The 25,837-nt window shown below is 39.2% G+C and overlaps 1 protein-coding gene across 2 annotated transcripts in view; it reads left to right on the top strand.

Annotated features, from left to right (window-relative positions):
• PITPNB (phosphatidylinositol transfer protein beta) overlaps nt 1-25,837 on the top strand; it is a 68,014-nt gene that overhangs the window by 4,722 nt on the left and 37,455 nt on the right. For both annotated transcript variants that reach the window (XM_037816814.1, XM_037816815.1), the window contains exons 3-7: nt 2,705-2,850; nt 16,217-16,308; nt 16,985-16,992; nt 17,481-17,555; nt 19,070-19,153. In XM_037816814.1, the coding sequence (XP_037672742.1) occupies nt 2,705-2,850; nt 16,217-16,308; nt 16,985-16,992; nt 17,481-17,555; nt 19,070-19,153 (405 nt within the window). The remainder of the gene's footprint in view (nt 1-2,704; nt 2,851-16,216; nt 16,309-16,984; nt 16,993-17,480; nt 17,556-19,069; nt 19,154-25,837) is intronic.

Here is a 25,837-nt window from a genome sequence, read left to right as displayed (position 1 = left end):
TTAATTGCAAATGAATTCCTGTTACATTGCCTTGCTTTGGAACAGTCCAAAGAATGTAGTTTGACTTCCTGCCCAGTAAAGGAATTCTTTCTAAAATGTCATTTAGAAATGAGGTTCCAGTCTTAAATACTTTAAGGTCAGGTAGCTTGCTGCTTAGAGAAGCAGCCTATTTTATTGTTGCACATTTAAAACATTTGTATTATTTTAAACCAAAATCTGTTTTCCTATGTTTGACCATTGTTTACAGTTCATCCCACTTGAGCAATAGGGAATAAACCTATTTTGTCCTGAATATTGGTAACCCTACAGATTTTTTGATGGCAGTGCTCTCCTCCCCCACACTCTTTTGTTCCATCTTCTCCCCATGAAGTCATGAGGTTAAATGTTCCCAGCGCATTCGTTTGGCCTTCTAGACTTCCTCACCAGCTGGTCTTGCCCCCTGCATGTGCTGTAGGTTGTTCTGAACTGAAAACTGTATTCCAGATGTGGTCTAACCAGCACACATTACTGTGGGAGATTATTATCTCCCTTGATCTGCACATGATACTGAACTATATCACCTCTTCAGAACTTGCCCGTCCTGCTGTTGTAGCTATCTGTAGTGTACCAAGAATGAGAATAAAAGTAGAAAAGACTTCTGAGAAATCAAGATATATGTCACAAAACCCATAAAGCCCTCTAGGCCCTTCTATAACTTACACAGCATTTGCACTTCCTCAGTTATCTGTTTTTCCTAGAGCCAACAGTAGATCAGAAGCAGGGAATTGGAAGTGGGACAGAACAAACTGCTAACCCAAGAAGTGACAGTTGACAGAAAACAGAAAGAAAAAGAATCACATGCAGGAATTAAAAAAGTGTAGCTGTCTGGCACTGTTTGGTATAGACTTGAACAGCGCTATATCTCCCTCAGCGTAGTGCCTGAGGTTTCACGGTATTAAAACATACTAGAGACAAGCCAGGCACCTCCATCCTTTACCTGCAAGTTCATTGTTTGAAATTAAATGTAGAAATTGACTTTTGTTTTTCCTACAGTATTTCTTTTAGTTTCACCTGTATGAATCAGTGTTTGGAATCTTTTGAGTCTTGGTATTGTCATCCAAAATTATCTGAGTTTTTTTTTGTTATATTCAGATTTAATAAATATGCCTCCTGTCTCTATTGAAGTTATTCTTAAAAATGAGAATGAGAGAAGACCTAGAAGCTTACCTCAAAATATTAGTCCATTAATAATATTTATGGATGCTGTTGTTTAGTAGTGTCTGTGTAAATTTTTGTCACTTCAGTGTTTCTGACCAAGGTCAGATTTACCTTTTGACTTAGACACGGTCTCATTCTGTTTTTAAAATATAAATGTTTAAAAGTACATTTTGAAAGACTTAAGGACTGTGGCATTACTAGACTAACCCTGGGTGCTAAATCCCATAAAACCAAAAGAAACAGTCTTCTGTGCAGTAAAAAAGTAACTGCAGAAACTTATTTTTGGTACGTTTAAGAAAAGGGTTTGGTTCCAGCTTCCTAAACCATTCCAAATTAAGTAAGATTGGGTGTGTGTGTCTTGTGTTTGTTTAAATTAACCTGCAAGATAACATCATTCTTCCAGTGAGCTTTTTAGATATAAATATTTACTTAGCTTGCAGCTGCCCCTATTTTGTAGCTTTTGTTTGAAAATGTGCTTGTAAAGAAGAAAAACACTTTTTCAGGTTGTCTTCATTGGAAAGAAGAAAGTTAGCCAGATTTGAAGTGATTGAAAATAGTGTCATGGCTGGGTCAATGAAACACATTAGAATATAAGGTTTTGTCTTTGATTTTATTATCTTTTGGAGTTGCTAGTGATTCCAGATAGGCGTAGAACAATACTGCCAATTCAGGTATTGGTGCAGACCACTGAGAATTGTGGCTCGTTTTAAACTGAAGTTGAAACTACTGTCAGCAATCTCCTATCTTTTATGGTAATGCTTGTATATTTTTAATACTTTTAAGTAGTTTCTGTTTACTGGAGAACTCTACAGTTAACAGTTCTGATCCTGGGCTCCCAATACTGTTTTTGGTTAGGTGGGCAAAGACCAAATTGGGCATGTTATACATAGGTCAAGGTAAAAAGAAGACCTCCTTGGTCTACTAAAATTTGGACTGTAACGTTTCTTTGGATCTTCAGTCATTTATTATTACACGTTATACTGTTCCTCTTTATAACTGAGAACTGTATTCTGGTTGCTTATGTACTGGCTATGTGATCAGGGAACTCAATGTAACTTCTCTAAGCCTCAGCCTTCTTATTTGGCAACGTGAAAATTATAATTCTTGCCATACCTTCCTCAGAAATTTGTTCAAATTAAATGAGACATAGTAGATGTGAAGTTGCTTTGGAAAGTATGACTATGTATTTATTATTCAAGAAGTTGAGCCAAGTGTCAAAACATGTTATTGATATGTGGATGGTATATATTAAAGCACCAAAGTATTTGAAACTAGTACTTAATTTGAATAATGGAAATCCTGTAAAAGATTATAGTTTCTTAAAGCTGTATGATCATCCAAGTGATTTGTCTTCCTAAACTAATTTATTATTCGAGTTGTCTTCATATGGAACATATGTACTGAATGGTGTGGATCTGCCTTTATCTTTTGTATTAAGATTTTAGCCTAGGAAATATCTGCAGTTAACTACTGTCTTATTGAAATTCTGTCCTGTTTGAAATTTCAGTATCAGGTTGGACAGCTTTATTCTGTGGCTGAAGCTAGTAAGAATGAAACTGGTGGTGGTGAAGGAATTGAAGTCTTAAAAAATGAACCTTACGAGAAGGATGGAGAAAAGGGACAGTATACACACAAAATTTATCACCTAAAGAGGTAAGTGGATGTTCACATTTGATGATTAGTAATCATATTAAATAGTTATGCTTCAACTACCCAGCTTACTTATTAAGCATGTTACTTACTTGTAGACATGCTAAGGTACATTTTAGATTTTAATATGATAATATGTTGCATTTTAATTTTTTGAGAGGACTCCCCTTTTATTTAATAGTCATTTTTAAATGTTAAAGGTAATTGATCTGCTTTTAAAATTTCAGACAACATAGAAAACTTAAAAAAAAACGAAACCAAACCTTAGGCTCTACTGCTTGCCATCCCAGATTTCCATAACCCTAGAATCACTAAATTGTCTTAGGGTTTATACTTCCAGGTCATTTTCTATACATGCTCAAGCAAATTGATAAAATAAGCATAGAGAGATACCAGATGTATTGGTTTTAGTTTTCTAGAAAAAAAATGGGATCATACTATGCTTACGGTTTTGCAGTTTGCTTTATTTTTATGCAACCATGTAATGAATATCCTTCCATGTCATTATCTTATATCCATGTGGTACTTTTTAATCCAGAGTAGAATTTCTTAGTAAAGACATAGCATAGTTTATTTAATCTTTCTCTAAATGGTAAGTCTATTTAGTTTTTTTTCAGTTTTTGTCTGTTACAAAGTTTCTGTGAACATGGTTATGGATATGTCTTTATGTCTTAGGTTTCTGTTTTTCTAGGAGAAATTCATAAAAGTAGGATTGCTGGGAGGACATGCTCATTTTAAATTTTGATTTTACTACCAAATTGCCCTCCAAGGGTTTGAGAGTGTTCTCTATTTTTCTGTCTGTTTAATTTTGTCAGTTTGATTGGCAGAAAGTACTCTCTTGTTTAAGTTTGCATTTCTTCTTTAATGAAGAAATGTTACTTCATTCATGTTAATTTACCGTTTTCATTTCTTGTGCAACTCGACTGTTCAAATTCTTTGCGCATTGTTTTTTTCCTCTGGTTTGTAGCAGTTCTTTTACACTTTCCCCTTAGTTTTGGCAGTCTAATCTCTATATTTGGCATAAATATTTAAAAGTAAAAATGTGTATCAATACTTATCTGAGGTCAAAAGACTAGTAATGGTCTTTAAGAGTCTATTCTGTCAATGATCTCCCCAGTTTGTTAAAGATAGGAAGGGTTCTTTGCTCTTCTCTTGATTTTATTCTCTTCAGTTTGAAATGAATCACATCCATATACGCTCCTTAAAGTTGTAAATGAACTGCAGTGTTCGGTATTTTTCATGTTTTTCTGAGTTTAACTCTACTGCTTGGTTTATAGTGGCACTTGAATATAAGTAGGTTATCACTTTATAGAACCTTAAGTTTTACCATTATTTTCTCTTAGTACTTGGTATTCTATTGCCTCAGTTCAAAGTATGATGTGAGAAATAATGAAGGCAAATAATCATGGTCAATTAATTATCAATGTGGACTGACTTATTAATTTTAAATGAATCAGAAAAAAGCCTAGAAAGAGGTTCATTAAAGCCTTAAGAATGTTTATCACTTGCTGGTGGGATTATGGATGATTTTAAAAACTTTTGGCTCATCTGTGTTTTCCTTTTTCTTTTTTAACATCATGAAGATATTTTATTTTGAGAAAGAAAATGATCAATATTATTTTGGAAACATCTGATTGAGGTGATAGTTCAGTTATAAGTAATGAATTTCTGAAGTTGAAGAGGGCTATATAAATATGGTTAGTGCAAGAGATGTACTTATTTCAGGCAAGTTTGTCTGAGGATGAGGTTCAGAATTCTTCCCAGACTATTAGTGGATTAAATTAAGAAAATCTTGATTCCCTGGAGGCTAGCCTTCCACATGCTTGAGTTTCTAGAACAGCTTCATTCTTAGAAGGATCTGAAATTGTTCCATAGTACCCTTTAATTTTATCCCTTCATGCACTCATTTTTTCCTTATTGCAGTCCTAAGCGTTAGGTAATTTACACATTGTCCATGGAAGATGCTAGGACTCATATTTACCCAAGGCCATACAGCAAATGAGTGGCAGAATGATGATTGAGACTTGGAGTCTCTGATTATAATCCCATGCTCTTTTGGTCAAAAGTAGGCAATCCCAGGTGTCTAACAACAAACACTCAACCTGATGAGCACAGGTCTCCTGTGAGAAGGAAATAACTGTTCTGATTGGATGTTAAGGGCTATATGATGCCTATTGAAGGCGGGCTTTATCACACAGAGGTGAGGAAAGTGGATAGAAGCACAAGAGAGGCTGAGACAGGAAAGAAAAACAGCAGACCGCAGTAGAAATGGATAATCAAGCAGTGTGGTAATTAACACCCACTCTGATGGTAATGAAAAACAACCCAGAAACCTAGCCATGGATACAGACAAAACAGAGACCAACTGTCCCTGAAGTCTGGAGAATGGGTTGGCCCTTCATGGGGCAAGGGCAATCATAGGGTCAATACATAAGGTCATCAGTGTCACACTGAAGGCACATTAGCCATAGAGTAACTAGATTATGGAAGGGCAAAGAACCATTTAGCAGTAAATCCTGGGAATATCACTGTGATTTAGGGAAGATACCTCGATCGCAGGGCAGAGCTGGCTGTACAGTCCCTCCCTTTGGACTTTAGTATCCTGCAGGGCTTCCGTTCAGCATACTGGAGACACATCCACAGAGAGTCCTTAGAGAGTTTTAGAACTCTCTGAGGAACTTAAATTTGTGTCTAGTAATATATGTTCCTCCTTTCTAGCCTTGACCCACTGGTTAGCCTGTGGTATTGTGTGCATTGTCACAGTATAGCATCAATAGAATCACATATTTGGCTAAGGCCACTAACATCTTATTTTACATTTAAGACACTTGAAATTCTGAGGTATATTTTACCTACTCTAACCAGGGTTTCTTGATTACCTGGCTAGTATGCTTTCCCATTTCACCAAAACAGTTCTTGGTACGATATACACACTTAATCTCAACCAGAAGGTTGGGAAACAATCATGGCAATTGTGGTGGTTTAGAGCTATATGTACTCTAGAAAAAAACATGTTATTAAGTTTCATCCATTCCTGTGGATATGACCCCATTGTAAATAGGACCTTTTGAGATTACTTCACTTAAGGTATGGCCCGATTCAGTCAAGATAGGTCTTAATCCTGTTACTGGAGATGAAATTCGGACATAGAGAAAGCCATAGAGGGAGCAACCAGAAGCTGAACATCAGTGGAACCCAGAAGGGAAGGGAGAGACCAGGAGATGTTGCCATGTGTCAGGCTGAGGACCAAAGATTACCAGCAGTCAGTCCCAGAATGCCCCAGTCTTCAGGAAGAAAGGCTTGATGACACCTTGATTTGGATTTTTTTCCCAGCCTGTAAGTGAATAAATCCCATTGTTAAAGCCGAACCATTTCATAGGATTTGCTTGAGCAGTCAAGGAAACTAAAACAGATTTTGCTTTCAGGAGAGTGGGGTGCTGCTGTCGCAAATACCAAAAATGTGTTAATGGCTTTGGAATTTGGGAATGGGTGTAGGCCAGAAGAATTGTGTGGTACTTGATAGAAAAAGCCTAGATTGCTTTGAAGAGATTGTTGATAGAAATATGGACTCTAAAGGTACTTCCGATGAGGCCTTAGAAGGAAATGATGAACATGTTACTGGAAGCTGGAGGAAAGGTGATCTTTTTTTTAAGGAGGAAAGGGATAAGTTGAGAACTGAACTTCTAGGCACACACATACACACACAAAACAGAAATTGATAGTTTGGAAAATTCTGAGCCTATCTAGATAGTGTGCTCTGAGATTAGGGACAGAGGTGCCGCTATCTGGGACCTCCCTGAGCTTACAGAAAGTGAGCCCTAGAGAGGAAGGCTCTGTTTGAAGGTTTAGTTGAACATGGATCCAGTCAGCCATTTCAGTCAGGGTTAGAGGTGCAGTTATGAAGGAAGGATCTGTGGAAAGTCCTATCTGATGGTTAGGACCCTTGTGAACTACATGTAAAGTCAACTAGTTCTTTGCAGAATTTGTATGAACGGAACCACTGCCAACCTGGACTAAAAGGGACAGAGAAAAGACAAATTAAAGGAAAAATGACTTAAGGACAGAACCATGGAAGCTGAGGTCTGGACTGAAAATTATCTCACCCATGTGTCTGGAAAGGGCAGGACTGTCCTGGTACTTTGGAGGGGGTGGGCCTTCTACCCGTTGTTCAGGGAGAGGGCTGCCACCTCCCCAGTGCTCGGAAAGGGTGTGACCTCTGCACCAGCATCCATGAAGGTCCTAGCTACCATCCTGATGCTCAGAGAAGAGGGGGCCTGGGTCCTGACATTGGTGGAGGGCCTGGCCACTATCCTAATTGCACAGGTTAGTGCCTTCTTCACCCCAGTGTTCTGGGAGAGCTTGGCTGTTGCGCAAATAGTTGGAAGGGTGGGGCTGCTGCTCCATCAGGCCCAGAAGATAAAAACTCGATCCATAAAACACTCTCAGACCTTGAAATTTAGTAGAGTTTGCCCTGCTGAATTTTGGAATTGTTTAGGACATTTCCTTCCAATTTCTCCCTGTTGGAATGGGAATGTCTGTCCTATGCTTGTCCCCCCATGGTACACTCGAAGCAGATAACTTGTTCTCTAGGTTTCGCAGGTCTGTCAGATGGGAATTATGACCCAGGACAGACTACACACATAACTGATTTGGATGAGACTTTGTACTGAGCATTGATGGAATGAATGTATTTTGCATGTAGAAAGAACATGTCTTTTGGGAGTCCAGAGGGTGGAGTGTTGTGGTTTGAAGCTGTATGTGCCCCAGAAAAACATATTCTTAAGCTTCCTTCATCCCTTCTTGTAGGTGTGAACCCATTGTAAGCAGGACCTTTTGATGAGGTTACTTCAGTTAAAGCATGGCCCACCACAATCAGAATGGGTCTTAATGCTTTTACTGGGGTCCTTTATAAATGGATTGAAATTCAGATATATATAGAGAAAGCTACAGAGGAAGTAGCCAGAAGCTGAGCATCAAGGGAACCCAGAAGAGAAGGGAGAGCCCAGGAGACACTGCCGTGTGACAAGATAAGGACCAAGGATCACCAGCAGCCAGCCCCAGAATACCACAGTCTCTGAGAAGAAAGCATCACCTTAGATGATGCCTTGATTTGGACTTTTTCCTATCATCAAACCTTGAGCAAATAAATTCCCATTGTTCCCATGGTATTTGCTTGAGCAGCCTGGGAAACTAAAACAGCAAGGTATCTTAAAAATCCTAAAGTTAGTCACCATTGCGAGGGACCTTTTGACTGTCTGGGCTTCTTTGAGTCTTGGGTATGATACTCTTACAGAATGAGATGCCATATCTTTTGAGAACTTACAGTGAGTGGTCTTCCATGCTAAATATAGTCAGAGGATGTGGTACTTAACTGTATTTTACTGTGTGCTGGTCACTGGTCATTGCAAGTTCTCTAGATGGGAGCTCATTCACCCCACCCCCCACCTCCCAGCAACGCTTTATATCAGTAAACTGAGGTACAAAAAGTCTCAGTAAGTCATCCCAGTCTCACTGCTGTTTGGTGGCAGAGGTAGGACCATGAGCACAGGCAGGCATTCTGACTCCAGAACCTACCCTCTTAACCACTTGGCTCTACAGCCACACCCTGTGGGAGGGTTGGAATATTTTCTATCTCCTTACGTGAACTCCAAGGGAGTTTACAGAGAAATTCTTCCAAAACCACAGGTTTCACCATTTACCATTTTCTCATGAGGTGTTTTTTTTTTTTTTTATTCAGTTTTATTGAGATACGTTCACATACCATGCAATCATCCATGGTGTACAATCAACTGTTCACAGTCCCATGAGGTTTTAAAGTCTCAAGTCATCTTCCAAAATAAAGTTAAACTTAACAGAGTACTCAAGATTGTTCACGTATCCCCAATTGTTATAACATAAGAAGTGTAAAAACCCTTGGCTCTAAGCAAGGCCAGTACCTTCACTGTCCTCCACAGGTGACCTGTTTAGTCCCACTGAGCCTGTCTCTAATACCCTGCTTGGGTGCCTATCCTGTGCAGAGACGTTCCTTGGCCACTTTCATTAATAATGATCCTTCCCTACACTCCATCACTTTGTGTCATTTCTCATTTTATCACCCAATCTTATATTCCCATATGTTTCACATATTTGTCTTGTTGTACCTCTTTTCCCACAAAAGTTTGATGATGTTTCCTTAAGATATTTAATACATAGTTATTAGTGAATTGTTGAGAGGGAGGTTAGAATTTATTGGGCAGAGAACTTTGAAGCAAGACAAGGAAATGTGTTCACACGTTTGAGTTGGTATTTCAGAGGAAAATCTTCCAGGTTTCCTGAGACCTCACTGTAGGAACATAGTGACCAGTCTTTTATATTCTCCCTGTTTGGGGAAAGTCAGCCATCTTAATGATCTTCAGTCAATCCTCCATGATGGAGATTTGTAATCTCTCTGGAACACCATGTGCAAATGCTTTAAGTGGTCAGAGATGGTACTTCTTCACCTCCGTAAACAAGCGGGTACAAGATGGTGAGGAGAGGTGCTTCGCATTCCTTGTCCTGGTGACCTAGAAACCACTCACAGTACACTGAATGGGATGAGAAATCAATACTGGCATTGGAAGCATAAGTGATAAAGATGATCACTCCCCCTAGAAATGAAAACCTCTCTGCACACTAATTTTCCTGAAAGGCAGCCCTGTTAGACATGCAGCAGTGCGATTCTGCCTGATGGAAAAGAAACAAATGACCCAAAGGAAAGTTGAAATGGGGTTTTAAAAGAAAGCAATTTTTAAGGCTATAGCCAATATCTGTCCTTCCAATCCTTTGTCTCCCCTGAAGTATCTGTAACAAGTATCCATGGTGATATGAGTCATGTTCGGTTGTGTTCAGTGTCATATTCCTCTTACAAAATTAGCGTAAGACATTTGTCAAAGAACAGCTTTGCCAACTCCATAGTGGCCTTCCAAGGGTTGGAACAGTAGAGGTTTCATTGAAAATCATTATCTTAAAATTTACTATGGTTCAAGGCAAGAGCTCATTTTTTGCAGGTAAAAGGAGTCATCTGCAAGGAACTTAAAGTATATTCATATTTTAAAATGAGAAATTTAAATTACTTGAGAATTCAAATATATGATGATTCACATTTGGAGAGCAACTTGTACAAGTAAGAACAAATATAGTAATTTGTGTTTAAGTCGAGAACTTGCCATCATAGGACATAGCACATCATCTTCTTTTTGTATTTGTACATCATTGTCTCCTTGTATATAGTTCAAAGTCTCAAACTTTGCATAGTTCAAAGTTTTCTAAATCTAGAGTGATCCTGTTCCAGAAGGATGTCAGAAATTTTCCGAAATATATTATTTCCTCTTTCTGTGTCTTGTTTCTCATTGGTGTTCTCCTTTTTGTTACTCAAAAATCCTTTTTTCTTTCTGTGTGTGGTTATTCTATCCCTTCCCACACATCAAGGGACTTTAAATCAGTTTTGTAATTTTTTCCTCAAAACTCTCCCCATTTCTTTCTTTCCTCCATCTTTGTCACTGCTACCTTAATGCAAGTTACCATTAATTCTCAAACTTCTCCAGATGCCTCCAGACTAGTCTCCCACCATCCATTCTTGTACTACTTTTTAAAAAATAGCTTTTTGAAAAATTGAAACAAAATTCACATACCATAATATTCATCCTATTAACATGTACGCACTTCACTGGTTTATAGTATATATACTATATATATATATAGTATTAATATATATACATATAGTATATATATATACTATATTCTTATATATAATATATATAATATATATGAGTATACTGTATATACTATATATATATATATATGTATAGTGATATAGTATTATATCACTATCTAATTTCAGAACATTTCATCACCCCAGAAAGAAACCTTGAACCTATTAGCAGTCACTCCCCATTCCCCTTCCCCCATCTCCTGGCAATCATTGTTCTGCTTTCTGTTTCTAAAGATTTGCCTATTCTAGACATTTTGTATAAATGGATTCATATGCTATCTGGCCTTTTTTAACTGGCTTATTTTACTTAACATAATGTTTTCAGGGCTCATCCACATTGTACCATGTATCAGTACTTCATTCCTTTTTATTGCCAACTCTTCCATTGTATGGATATTCCACATCTTGCTTATCTGTTCATCAAATGTCGGTCATTTAGGCTGTTTCCACTTTGGGGTATTTATGAGTGAAGCTGCCGTGAACATTTGTGTACAGGTTTGTTGAGTGGACATATGTGTGTACCTGGGAGTGGAATTGCTGAGCCATATCATAACTCTATGCTTAACTTTTTGAGGCACTGCTAGACTGTTTTCCGGAACGACCGCGCCATTTCACATTCCCTCCGGCAGTGTATGTAGGTTCGGTTTCTCCACATTCTCACCAACAGTTGTTGTTACCTGTTTTGGTTATCCTTTGATTTTAGTCATCCTGGTGATATCTCATTGTGGCTTTGATTTGCATTTCCCTGATAATTAATGATGTGCATTTTTTTATGTGCTTATTGGCCATTTCTGTATCTTTGGACAGATGTCTGTTCAAATCCTTCATCTTTTTTTACTTTAATTGAGTTGTCTTTTTATAGTTAAGTTGTAAGAGTCCTTTGTATATCCTGATACTAGTCCCTTATCAGAGATATGATGGGCATGTATTTTTCCCATTCCGTAGTTTGTCTTTACACTTTCTTGATAGTGTCCTTTGAAGCTTACAAAAGATTTTAATTTTGATGAACTCCAATCAATTTTTTTCTTTTGTTGCTTATGTTTTTGGTATCATATTTAAGAAACTATTGCTAATCCAAGGTCACAAAGATTTACGTCTATGTATTCTTCTAAGAACTCTAAAGTTTTAGCTCTTCCTTTTATAGTTCTTTATTCATTTTGAGTTAATATCTGCCGCCATCCATTATTGCCCACTCTGATTTTCCACACAAAGCCAGAATGATCTTGAAACTCATATCAGGTCATGTCCTTCTCCTCCTTAAAGCCATCAGCTGCTTCCCATCATGCAAAGAGTAAAATCTAAGCTCTTTGGCCTGTTAGGTAGGCCCCATGTGAACTGTCTGCCCCCAGCCCACCGCTTCAGCCTCATCTTGTTCCCCAGCATTCCTTGCTCACTGCAGTCTTTCTATGATGGTGGAGGCCTCAAATGGCTCAAGTGGACTTTTTTGTTGTTGTTTTTGACCATCTTAGATAAGCCCTTTGGTCCCATTCTCCCTCTCTCTGCTGTGCTGTTCCCTCATCTTCATGGAGCTGATCCTCTGTACCCTCAGACTGCCACCTTGATGTCACCGCCTTAGAGAGGCCGGCCCGACCACTCTCACCCTGGTTTCTCACTTTCTCAGCACCCTTTCCTTCAGCGCACTTCAGGAGAGGGTAATTCTCTGCCGTTTGATGTTTAGTGGTCTTCCTCCTTCCCTGGAGAGAGCTCTGGGTAGGATTGTTCATTTGCTTACCATTATTTACACCCTGGCACATAATGAGCACTCAGTAAATACTGGAGTGAATGAATCAGTGAATAAGGTGCCCAACATACTTCAGTTGTATTTTAGTTGATTATTAAATTAAAGATTATCTTTAATTGTGGGAAGTTAATCTTGCTCAACTTCAGTATGTTTTTCTGCATTTTGATACTTATATGTTCATCCACAAAAGAATGGAGAAGGATGGAAAAATGAAACTTTTAACAGTTTTACTCATTTTGTTTAAAACTAGATGTAAAGATTTCAAGGGAAGAGTGCAGTTTGAAATGATTTGCTAAGGTGTTGTTCCGGTTTGCTAATGCTGCCGGGATGCAAAGTGTCCAAGGTAATGCATCAGCAATCAGGTACTTTCACTGGAGGATGGCCAATGGCGTCAGAAAACCATTGTTAGCTGGGAAGGCACGTGGCTGGCGTCTGTTCCAAGTTCTGGTTTGAAAATGGCTTTCTCCCAGGATGTTCCTCTCTAGGCTGCAGTTTTTCAAAAATGTCACTCTTAGTTGCTCTTGGGGTATTTGTCCTCTCTTAGCTTCTCCAGAGCAAGAGTCTGCTTTCAATAGCTGTCTTCAAACTGTCTCACATCTGCAGCTCCTCTCACAGCCCCTTCATTCTTCAGTGTCTCTCTTGGCTGTAGCAAGCTCGCTCCTTCTGTCTGAGCTTATATAGTGCTGCAATAAACTAATCAAGGCCCATGCTGAATGGGTGGGACCACGCCTCCATGGAAATTATCCAGTGAAAGATCTCGCCCACAGTTGAGTGATCACATCTCCACGGAAACATCCAATCAAAAGTCTGCAACCCAGTCAATACCAATACGTTTCATGCCCACACAAGACTGCATCAAAGATAATGGCATTTTGGGGGACATAATATATCCAAACCAGTACAGGTGTTATTTACCTTAGTGACAAGATGAAAAAACAAAGAATGCCTAGCTCAGGAGAAATTCCAGGTACATTATGGTCATTTATTATGTATCTTTTAAACCATATAAACTCTTTGTTTTCCTGTGCTCTTGTGACAAAATCGCCTTACCTCAAAACAAACAGATTCACAACCCTTGTCATGTTAAGGTCAGATCTTAATATTGTCTTCTTTTAGCACTTTGGTTGAATTTTACCCTTAAGTTTTCTTACTGTGCATTCAGACTTGGGGTTGGGGTGGGGGTATGTATTCTCTAAGAACTATCTTTTTCTTGGGGCATTGTGCTGCAGCTGACCCTTACTTCAGCAGCTGAAATCTGGATCTGTTTACCTTGAAGTAAGCACTGCCATGAACATTGGTTTATTATGAGAGAACATCATTTTATGAATAGTTTGGGAGAATAAGAGGAAGAATGTCTTTTAGGTAGGTTTTTTTTGGAAGGCCTAGTTCCGTTTTGTTAGTTCAGTTAATGTTTTTCCCTCTCTAAGGAAGGCTTTCTAAGATTTCTGTATTTTCCACAAGTTATTTTCTAATTGATACTTAGGTGGAAAAATGATGTCTGTGCTTTCTAATACATAAATAGCACATTTGAACAGCCTTATTGGGAACATATAAGGGTTGCTATTAAAGATAATTCCTTTCCTTTAAGGTAGAATTGAAATTTAATGTTATTTACTTCATTTATGCACTTCATCCAAGTTTAGTCAATTACTTAGATTCATTGAGGAGAGATGTATTTATTAATGGTCTCATATTAAATGTAAAAAAGACACTAAATTTGAAACAAAACTAGCTCAAAAATTTAGACTTTATTAACTAAGTCAAAACATAAAATGAGTTGTTGGAACTGACATGGTAGGGAAAATATCCTGGAAATACGATAAGCATTTGTAGATTTGGCTCTTGGTGGCCTTTAATGACTAGTGGCAATTTTTTTGCTGCTTGGGTCAGCAAATTTTAGAGCTATTTTTTTGAATATTAAACTTTTAAAAATATCTGACACTATAGGAATAAATGGGATAGTTTAAATATTTTCTGAGCTAGTACACAGCTATTTCCCTTCTGCCTGTTCTAAGTTGACCGACTGAACTATTGATAAATCTGTTTACCTTCCTCTGTGATAGATGTAATCTTACATCTTGGTTTAAAAAGTTACCCTTAGGTATTGCATTATACCCTGATTAGATGTCACCCATATTTAAAGGGATTTTGGTTCTAGTTATTTAGCAGTAGGAGAAAATTTTTGGACTACTGAGTATTCTTTGACTTTCAATTTGATGTTATTTTCAGTTATCTTGGCTTCATTTCTCTGAAGTTATACCCCTTGACGTGAACTTCCCAAGATTTGAAAAAAATAAATAAGTGCTCAGAGAATTGGACTGATATATGTGTATCTCTTTTTTGCCCTCGGACTCTCCTTGTTCTGCCACATGTCAAAGAAGCGTTTCAGCTTTTCTTCTCCTGTGATTTAATTTGCCAGAATAGTGGAATCCCCAAGCCAGTTGCTGCCCGTTCTTATGTTTGGTAGGCCCAGCAACTGAGGGGGCGGATGAGAGGCCGTGCTCTGCATCTCTGTGGCTGCACAACTCCCTGGCTAGAGTGGAGTTCCTAACCCTCCACCCTGCTCAGTCTCCCAAATTCAGCACGGAAATAGCTCTGGCCACCTTTTCAATCTTCTTACTGTGGGGCCAGAATTCCTTTCTGGGTCCCAAGTTTCTTTAGTGTTTTGTTGTTTTTTCTCTTAGTTTGGGAAATGAAGGTGCTCAGAGAAACAGCTGTTTCTTTAGTGTTTTGTTTCTTTAGTGTTTTGTTGTTTTTTCTCTTAGTTTGGGAATGAAAGTGCTCAGAGAAACAGCTGTACTATGGAAAAATACATAGGGCTTGAAGTTGGAGGGCTTTGACATACTGGTATTTAGCCATTTAAGTGCTGGTTGTATAAAATAATGCTTTCCTCACAGTGTTGTTGGTGGGCTTACGTAAAGAGAGGCATGTGAAAGTACCCAGTTCTGGTATGCTTATAATTAAAAATCAGTAACTACCATTTATTGAGCTCCCAGGCAGTGTGCTAGACATATATTATAAGATTCCATCTTTTCAGTAACTGCAAAGTAGGCAATATGAACTCCATTCAGCACATGAAATTCAGAGAAGCCAAGAGGTGCCTTCTCACTCAGCTTCTGAGTGATGATTTTGAGATTTGAATCCAAGTCTACCTGCACATAAAATTCTTTAAAGTAGACTTGAAATAGCAAAATGGGCATTTTATTTGCATTTCTTTGGAGATTGGTAAGAATGAGTTTGCCATTTGTTTGTTAGCCAGTTGTATTTTCTATTTGTAGTGCTCTGTTGATGTTCTTTGCCTGGTTATCTATTTGGGTCTTTTGTGATTATCTGCTGAATTTGCACAAGCTCATCATATATTAATCATATAGTTAACCCTTTTCCCCCTCTGCCCATACTCAAGGCAGCAAGTGACGTTGATTTCCCAAACCTACAAATTTTGTACTTGGGTATAGTTTAATTTTCCATTTTCTGCATAGGTCTTTCATATTGTCATTTTTTTAGCCTTATTCTGGGGCTGCTTTTTGGATTAAGGAACCAAAGTTCTTAACTACACGGGAGAACTTCTGGGTTGAATAATTGTGCATGTTGAGTCGCCTTAATTAACTCTTAGATTTCAGTTCAGGGGAGTGGATCTTACCCCTAAGAGAGAAATACTTCTGTTTTTTAAAATCCTCTATACAGTTAAACCTTCTTGTAATTACTTCACTGTTTTTACTTTAATTTGCCACCTGATTACTTGGTGATCAAAAATAAAACTTGGTAACAGTCTCAAACACTAGTTCACCAACCTGGGAACATGGTCCCCTTTGATTACACAGCTCTTTGAAGCAGGCTGATAGATGCTAATAAAAGTTTATGGTGCTGTTCAAATCATGTCCAGTGTTTTCCTCCTACAGCAAAGTTCCAGCATTTGTGAGGATGATTGCTCCTGAGGGTTCCTTGGTGTTTCATGAAAAAGCCTGGAATGCATACCCCTACTGTCGAACAAGTAAGCCTGCTGCTCAGCCACCATTTCACCCCTCCACCCCACTGGTGAGGAGAGGGGCTCCAGCTGCTGATGCCTTTGAGCACTTACACTGAGCAAGGCTCTCTGCAGTTCTCACATAGTCACTGCTCACACTGTGGCAGAGGAGAGGTGGCATTGGGTTCCAACCCCAGGCCTTTGTGAAGGGCACAGGTCCATTCTCAGATGCCACACTGAGGTCCTTGTTGCCCTTTACTGGCTCCAGGGGGTGAGCAAATGAAGGAAACACAGAAACCTTAAGGAAAGCTTGTCCACACTCCCCTGTAAGTGTCTTTTGGTGTCATTGCAAGGGTATTTTACTTACATTATCACATAATCAAGGAGGAATATGATAGACTTCTAAACAGTTTCCTGTTGTTTGCTATAATGCCTTATAAATTCTCTTTTGCTTTTGTGGCATTGTTCCTTTTAACATTATTTTTTAATTAGCTTATTCTCTATATATTTTTGTACTCCATTATTTAAAGTTTCCTGTAGTGTCACTTTAGTAAAGTGTGTTTTGCAGATATAAACTACCACATGTTCTCTGTTTTCAGGTAGTTTTATCTTTGTGACATTAATTATTGGACAGATTGTTTTGACTCAGATTAATATTCTGAAATTTTTCCCTTTTATTGCCTGCATCTCCATTATGCCTCAGTTGTAACGGTGAGTAAAACAATTTTTGTGTCACATACTCTTCATCTTTAAACTTTGTTTTACAAAGTAACTATTTTCAATCATTCCTTGCCTTTTTTGTTTATTTAAAAACACCCAGCTGCATGGCTCCTCCCCTGTGCTTCTCCTACAGCCCACACTACACCCCATCCTCCCAGTGTTTAGTAGGCTCCTTTCAGCCTTGACTGAGAATCTCCCCATTGACTTTGCTTCTGGAAAGCAGACCTCACAGCTTCTTTAATATTAGCCCTGTATGCTGTATGACAAGTAGGATGGTTTAAATTATTTAACAGCATGCAGCATTTGGTTTGCCCCACAAATCTATGAAAATAGGTAGCTAATGATTCTTTTTCACTTGAGGACCAGTCTGCTTGTAGAGTCAAAGTATGGAGGCTTAATGACAGGGAGGGCTCCTGAAAACAGGAGCCCCAAGAACCCCAGGAGAGATCACTGTCATTTTGCCATTGTGTTTTCTGCAGAATGAATATATGAAAGATGATTTCTTCATTAAAATTGAAACATGGCACAAACCAGACCTGGGAACATTAGAAAATGTAAGTTTCAACTCTGCACTTTCAGCGTGGATTTCAACCTGGAAATGGAAACACTGATTGTAGTGATGTCACCTGCATAAGACTAGCATTTGGCCACACCAGGCTGTGTTGGATGGAGGGAAAGCAAGCAAGCAAGTAAACACAGCTACTGGAACCAGAAAACCAGCTTTCCTTATCAGTTTCCCTTGACTTGACTCTTGAGTGGACTTTGGTGAGGTTGCTGTTTTTATCAGCTATTCTCTTTGTTCATGGTAACTGGGACAGGAAGAATATGGATAAACAAAATTCACAGATAATCCCCAACCCAATTTTAGCCATCAGTTTTAGATTGCTTTCATCTCTGTGGATTTGCCAGAAGCTGTTCTACATAGCAGAATTGATTACTTTAATTTTCACCTCCATTTCACTTTGCTGGGATATATGTTGAATGTCAGAGAAATGGCCAAAAGGCAGAAGGGAGATGATAGTACCTTGAATAATTTACAAAAATGTTGTCCATCTCTTGACTTCCATTATTACAAGTTGGTGCTTATTTATCCCTGAAGTAAATCTAAAGAAAGTCAAGTAGGACTCAAAGAAATGTAATCAGCTTTTGTTAAGGCTTTCTATTTGTCAGGGACCTTGAAAGGGCATCTTTAATAGGTTGATGCTCTTGGCTCAGTGGTTCTCAAAATTGTGGTTGCCTGGACCATCAGTATCAGCATCACCTGGGAGCTTGTTAAAAATTTAAATTCTCAGGCCCTGTTTCAGTCAAGTGGGGCCCAGCACCCTCTGTTTTAATAAACCCACCAGGGGATTTCTGGTGCATACTCCAGTCTGAGAACTGTTCCAGCCTTAAGATAATACTGTTATGGAATAAGTTAATGATAATTGTGTAGGTTCTCTTCTTACTGTAGTTGTATGGCCGTGATCAATCGCTCTGAATTTAGGATCCAAAAGAGATGATTTGTTATGGTTGAATGTATGATTTAATCTGCCAGTTCTGGCTTTCAAATAGGCATATCTTTGGCAGATTTTAAACAATCTTGAATTGGTTCGTAGTTGGAGTTTCGGAAATAAATGAACAACTTGTGTAGAGAAGAATTGATATCAGTTCTTCAGGATAATCAAGTTCAGGAGAGGTGTTAGACCATAAAGTGCAGCTTCTTGAAATCTAATTATAATGTCACCTTTTTTATAGGGCTTACAGGTTACAAGGACTTGGTTGTGTATTGTTTGAGTTGTACAGAGGGCGGATACATTTTGTCATTGACCAGAAAGTAATAATCACTGATTTCTGTGCATTTGGCAGCTTACTCATCCCCCACTTATTATTTAGGGTTACAAGGAATAGCAAAAGATTGCTAGATCCCTCAAAATGCCAATAGATAATTTCATGAAAAAGTAATTTGGATTTTTGTATTCCCTACAATGTGCCCCAAGAGACTCAAAATAAAGATTATATATGCAAGTGTAATAGTTTGCTTTAACAAGAATGACCCACGGTTTGTTTTGTTTTACCTTGTCACTTGTAGGTACACGGTTTAGATCCTAACACATGGAAAACCGTTGAAATCGTCCACATAGATATTGCAGATCGAAGTCAAGTTGAACCGGCAGTAAGTACTACTTGATGACATTTTAACCTGTTGCCTCTTAGATTTAATAATTATTTTATTTCTTGTATGTTCTACATTTTTACCCTGGAATTGACTCTTTCTTAGGTCTGATCTCTGGAGCAGAGAGACCAGACAGTAGGAGAGAAGCTGGTTTGTTTTTTGTGTGTATTTCAGCTTTGCACACGTTTCCTTCTTTAGGAAATCCCAGTGTACCTGGGATATATAGATGTTAAAGGAATTCTCTCTTAGCTTCTTTATATACTGTGGGTTTCTTAAATTTACATACAAATTTTCATCATTGCAGTTATATCTAAAGTTGTCATTTGTGGAAAATGCTTGAGGTAGAGTATCTCAATGTAAAAGTTGCATGGCTTTCTATTTTGATTCCTACTAGGTGTAAATATTTGTGTTTTGGGCTTGACTTAGTCATTTTTGTGTGTCTCTTTCCAAAAGTAAAAGCCCTCCCCACCCCATCCCCATAATAAAATTCTGTCTATGTAGGAGTTCATAGTACTTCTTATTTTATACTATACTGTGTCTGCTTCAGTTTGTGGAGCATACTTCTGGACTTTACATTGCAATGACCAGTGATCCTGTTCCTGCTTAGTGTGGGGACCTGAAGCCTTGAATAAGAGTGGCACCCTCTTGTTTTGGCATTGCCGAGTACAGTGTGTTCAGTCAGCACCCCCTTCCATTTCTATTTTTGGTGTTTATTCTCTGAACTTGAGCAATGTTGTATGCTGAACAGAAATAACTCAAACACTAAATGTCTGGTTTTGCTGCTGAAGTTCAAAGATAAAACTTTCTAAAACAAAGGTCCCTGACCTTTTCCCAGAAATCAGTGGGAATGGTACTGCCAGCTGGGTGAACCTCTGCCTGGCTGGGCCCTGCTCTGCCAGGCCCACCCCTCCATGCTTAGAAGTGTGGGCACTGTGGTGGCGGCAGGGGGCCCAGCAGCAGTAGCTGCCTTAAAGGTCTCCCTGGACAGCCAGGCACCCCTCGTATTCTTTTCCTACTGATAGGGATCGTAGTTCTAGGAAGCCTTAAATTTTAGTTGTTCTGTGATTTGAACTTATTTCAGTTTTAGAGAAATTATATAGGAAGTTTGAAATAGAACCTTTGAAGTTACATGAGTTTTTTATCCTTAGAAGTCAATGTGTTTTATTTAAAAAAAAAAAAAACATAATATTCAAAAGGTGTGCCTGTTTTGCCCGATTATTTCTCTAGGTATCTCTTCTAGCCATGAGTTACTATATGTGAAAGAATGATGATAGGAAGAAAAGTAATTGGGAGTGAGTGGAGTAACCGGTTACTGGTTACTGTGCAGGGCACAGTAGCAGCAGTTGATACCCTGGGATGGGATACCCTGTGGATTGCCCACAGATTACTTTGTCCCTGTCTGAAAACACTGCTGGCCAAGCAGATTGGTTCCACTGATTCAGTCTTATGGCTCGTTTGCATTCCAGGTTGTTCACCAGCAGAGGGCAAGGTTTTGTGGGGCATCAAAGTAGTTCTTTCTTCCTGCCCTCTGGCTAAAATGGGAACTCGGCAAATGATTGCAGGCCTGAATGCAGGTGGAGAGAACCGTCTGCGGCAGATTTTAAGAGCCCAGGAGCCCTGGAGCACTGGAATCCAAGCCGTCCCTGAGGAGAGCTCTTTGGATAGGTGTTCCACCTGGAAGGCAGGGCGCTGCGAGGCTGAGTGGGCAGTTCTCTGCTGGAATGGTGTTACGTGTGGGGAGCTAGTGAGAGAGAATGGGAGTGAGGAAAGTCTGCGTTACGAGGCCATGGCACTGTAACGGAGAGAGAACACACATTCTGAAAGTAGGTTGGCCTCAAGATTCAAATTCCAGCTCTGCCTTCTGCTGACTCTAACCTTGGACAAGTTCTTAACCTCTCTGTAGCTGTTTTCATCTTGTATAAAATGAAGCTAATTATCTCACAGGAATAAATGAGTTAACTCATGTAAAGTGCTTAGAGCAGTGCCTAGCTCAACTGTTAGCCAGTGTTGTGATTATTATCATCTACAGTTAATGCAGGAGCTCTAAGAAGCTTTGTTTGAGGAGAGGTTCACATGCCTCTGTGGTTTCATTTTTGTTTTCAGTGTTGGTTGCTCTTGTTTCCAAGTTACATTTTTAGAGATTAGCAAAATAGAAATTTATTTTAAAGATTACTGAATTCATGTTAGTTTTTTGTCTATGATGTGTTTTCTCAGTTCTTTTGACATTGAAAATGGAAGCCTAATATGCACATTTTTCTGCTTTAAAAAGAGGGTACCTCTGTGTAGTGGGAGGCCAAGGTGCCCTTGACATGTGCTGAGAAGCAGGGAGGCTCCTGGAACCGGGCCCCCATTCCAGCTAGGAGTTAAGACCAAGATCTGTAGGCGGGGGTCTCTGGGTCTGTCCTCATCAGTCCTCTCTCCTGACACAGACACTTGCTCTGACCCTCTTTCTCTTTAGATTCCAACCCACCAATTTGGCCTTGACTGGTTAATGTTTGCTTAAGGATTAACTTTTATTGCAAATACCTGGACCACTTGGCCATCCTTCCTTTACACCAGGTCTGATTTGATTTCCTGTTGCATTAGTTTGTTCATTTGATTCAGCATTTTTATGTTACTTTGTTATTTGAAAATTCTAGTTCACAGTGTTAGGAAAAGGAGGAAAATTTTGAGAACCATTTGCAGTTGTTAAAGTGGCAGTATGGTTGGAGTGGCCAACAGGTATTGAGCGGCTGCTTGGTCTGTACGGCTGGTTTAGCACTGTGGCAGCTTTCCAAGACTCTGGGTGTCAAGTCTCGGACAGTGAAATAGTTACCAAATGGCAGAGGCTTATGCAGACTCCAGAGTGCCGCAGGATTTCAGAGAAGAGAACAAATGATCTGTGAAGGCACAAATCCAAAAAGTCTCAACCAAAGAGTGATAACTCGAAGGATGAGTAGACTTTTGGTGGGTGGGTAGAACAGTCCACCCCACCTTCATTGCATTTTTCCCTCTTACCCTCATTGCTCTGAAACATGTCACATTTGTGTGTATTCATTTTTCTGTCTCCTTCCCAAATGGAAATTGAACTTCAGAGGGAAGAGTTTTTGTACTGTTAACCGCTGTTTCCCCAGCTCCTAGAATAGTGCCTGGCGTATAGTAGCTACTCAGTGAATGTGTGTTCAAAGAATGAATGACTTATAGGCAAGCAGTAAAGAAGTAAAGATCCAGCTGCATTGTCCAACACGAAGGGTAAAGTTAGAATAGTGTTTAGAGCAGAGAGGGACCTTAGCTAATTAGGCCTCATTGCTTCCTAACTGTGAGTTCCACAGTCCTGAGGGTTTCTTGGCCCCACTTTAGGTTGTCGGGATGGAGTGACTAGCACATGGGGCTGAGGCACTCCTTCCTGTCCCCCTTTACCAGCACAATTCTGCTTGTCAGACATTAGTCTTATCATGAGATTTACTTTGAACATACTGTTCTGCAGCTACAGAAAGTTTGGTGTCAGGGCTAACCTCCCTGCTCTACAAGTAAGGAAACCAAAGCCCAGATAAACTTGTTTTTCTCAAAATCACTTAGCTAATGCCAGAATCGGAAATTCTCTCAGTCCAGTCTTTCCACTGACTTTTGATTTTTTCCGAGCTAAGACCCTGTGCTGGCACTCTGTGAGCTGCCACGTGAGCATTATCTTCCTCTCAAACTGGTCTCCTGCTGACCATGCCTTGTACTTTCCTGTCATGGCACAGGAAGAGCTATGTGTGCTTCAGGGTCTAGGTCAGTCTTACCTCCTCCAGTTGAAATATCTCCTCTCGGCCATTGTCAGAAGCTTTTGTACATTTCGCTGGTGTGTCTTATCCTCAATGCTCAGGAACCTGTCCTCCTTCCGCAGATTGTGGGTGCTTCATAAGTATTTTTTGAATGAAGCTGATGAGCTTGAGGATAGTGATGAATGTAACCTCGTGTTTCAAGAATATGTGTTTGAATATAAAATTAATTTAGTAACCCCTAGGTTGGCAAAGGGTGAGAAACAGGCACTCACATACATTGCCTGTGGGAGTATAAATTGGTACAGTGGTGTTAACAGAATTACAAATTACATGCTCTTTGGCCCAGCAAAACTCCACTTCTAGGAATTGATCCTGCAGCTATACTCAGTGTACAAAATGACAAGTGTATAAACCTAAGATTGAAAACAGTCTGAAGACTCAATGCTTCTCCGTCAGTCAGGAACTGGTAAAAAAAAAAAAAAAAAAAAAATTATGGTACACCCATATGATGGCGCACAATGCAAGCATTAAAGGGGAGTGAGCTCTATTTGTACTGATGGGGAATCCTTTCCAAGATAACGTGGCAGGAGAAAGAAAAAGAATAGTATGTATAATATTCTTGCATTTGTACTGTTAAAAAAGGAGAAAATATATCTTTATGCATGCATTTGCTTAATTTATTGTAGGCATACATTTGCTGTAGAGCCTGTCTAGAAGAATGCATAGAATGCTAGTAATAGTGATTCCCTCATGATGACAGGGGTGGAAAAAGGCAGAGTACCCACAAAAGCTTTTTAAGTTTGTGCGATTTATTACATAGTTTGAAAATAAAGGGGAGTTGTTGAAGATCTTGTCTTAGATTGCTGGTGGAAGCCAACCACCATCCTTGGTTTGATGGTAGAAGCCAAGCAACCACCACTGCTGCCTTCTCCACCCCAGTCCCAGAGCAGCCAGATGTTGTCCCTGAAAGCACTCAGTTCCCAGCTCATTGCACTTTACGCATTCCACAGTCTGAAGGCATCTGCATACTGCAGTCATTTCTTCAAGATTCGTGGCCTGGCCTGTTGTGCTCAAGGGATTGGGGGGAGGGTCCTCTTACTAATTCTGAATCAGCAATTCAATGGTCAGGTGATGTAACCGAGTCCAGGGAATGTCATCATTTGCGTTTGACCTTTGACACATGCCTGCACTGGAGGAGAGAGGATTGTACAAGGGTGTGACTCATTGAGAGTTGCTTCGGAGGGTGCCTGCCATACAAACGGTCCATTTTTAGTGCTTAAAGTTTGCTCTTCAAGGATTGAAGTGATGTTAGAATTGGGCATTTTGGTAACTTCGAATGGGTGGTCTTTTATTAGCGAGACCTTCTGAAGGTTTGATGATCTCTCCTTAAAGTTCAGACCTTGCTCCTTACACCTTACCCCTTTCTGCTGGAGGTATTAGTTTCTCTCTGACTGAGTTCAGTGACTTCCATTCTGTCTTTAATTAACTACTTCTGGTAGTCCTTGAATGAGTTGATATTTTTTTAAACTGCCTAAGTGACTGAGTTTCTTTCCTGTGTATCACTTGAAAAGAAATAAAACAGTTACATTTAGTAATTTTGAATAGGTAAGCAGCCAGGACCTCTCCAGAATCAGGACAAATATGAAGTATTTGGGAATTCAGGATACTGAGAATTTCGAAGTGCAACTGGAATCTTTGTACCTCCACCTGGTGGGGGTTGTCTGTCACTGCATATAGCTTTAATACAAACACTGCCGGAACATTTTAATGCAGAATGACTTGATTATTTTAGGGTTAACTGCTGGATTGCTGGTATCAGGTGGCTTGATATAAACTTGCTGTTCACGGTCATGCTTATGAACTGTATTTCATGCATCGAAGGAATATGATTTGACCCATGGTGTAACCGAATACTTGGGTGGATGCTCCGACATGCCTGTGTAGTCAAAGGGTGATGTTGTCAGAATAACTCTGGGAACAGGGAATGGTTGTAAAAATCTGTCAGTGTGACCCAGAGTCACAGAGTAGTTTGCTACAGAAATTGCATTTTTAAATATGTGGGTTATTAGATTTTTTAACTTATTGGAAGTCTGTATAACTGTTGCTGTAGAGACTGTTCTCTGTAATTTTCTAGAAGATAGAAATGTCCCCACCCAATTTCTTTTGGCCTATTAGAATGTATTCACCGTACAAAACATTTCCTGTTTCAGGGGGAAGAAGTGTTATTAAGGCATGGTTCCCCTTGAGAAGGAAAGGTCGTCCGTTGGCAGCCTTGTGGTCACGCCATACTGCTCTAACCCCCTTTCCCAACCTAGGTTTCCAGTCTAGCACAAGAGGGGCCCCAGAAAAGCCTTCTTTAGTAGATTGTGTGCTGTAGTCGTCATCTCTGTTTCCAGGGCCTACTATAAGATTCTAAGGGTCTGACATTGAGTGAGCTTCTCAGTGAAGTTTGGTAGATCAAAGAGAATTTGCAGATTTTTTCCCTGTAGTGTTAGAAAACAAAAGTAAGTTTGGAGGATTTGAAGTTTTTATTGTCAAGTATTAAATGAACAGAATGCTGCTTAATTTTTCTTCATTAATCTTAGGTGATGAAGTATATATGTGATGTGTTTTCAATTCGAAAAATTCTGAGTGTCATTTCTAACTGAGCAAGTACCTTTTTGGTCAGATTTACAAGTATTTTGGTTAGAGCAAGTAATAATGAGTCAAGATATCCAGCAAAAAACACCAGAATATAAGTTATAAAGGTTGTCTTTTTTGTTTTGATTTTTGAAGTTGTCATTGATACGTAACCTCAAGAAAAAGTTGGGACTTTTTTAAATGTCTTGATGAAATACACATGTATATCTCCAACACATTTCCAAAATATACACAAATGAGTTAGTTGACATCTGCTTCTGCTTTTTTTAAGGTATAAATTTGAATCTGGCCCCTTTTA

The sequence above is a fragment of the Choloepus didactylus genome, chromosome 23, assembly GCF_015220235.1.
Source record: "Choloepus didactylus isolate mChoDid1 chromosome 23, mChoDid1.pri, whole genome shotgun sequence".
NCBI classification, from domain to species: domain Eukaryota; kingdom Metazoa; phylum Chordata; class Mammalia; order Pilosa; family Megalonychidae; genus Choloepus; species Choloepus didactylus.
Note: the sequence above shows the minus strand (reverse complement) of the source record. Positions and strands in the feature narration are given on the sequence as shown.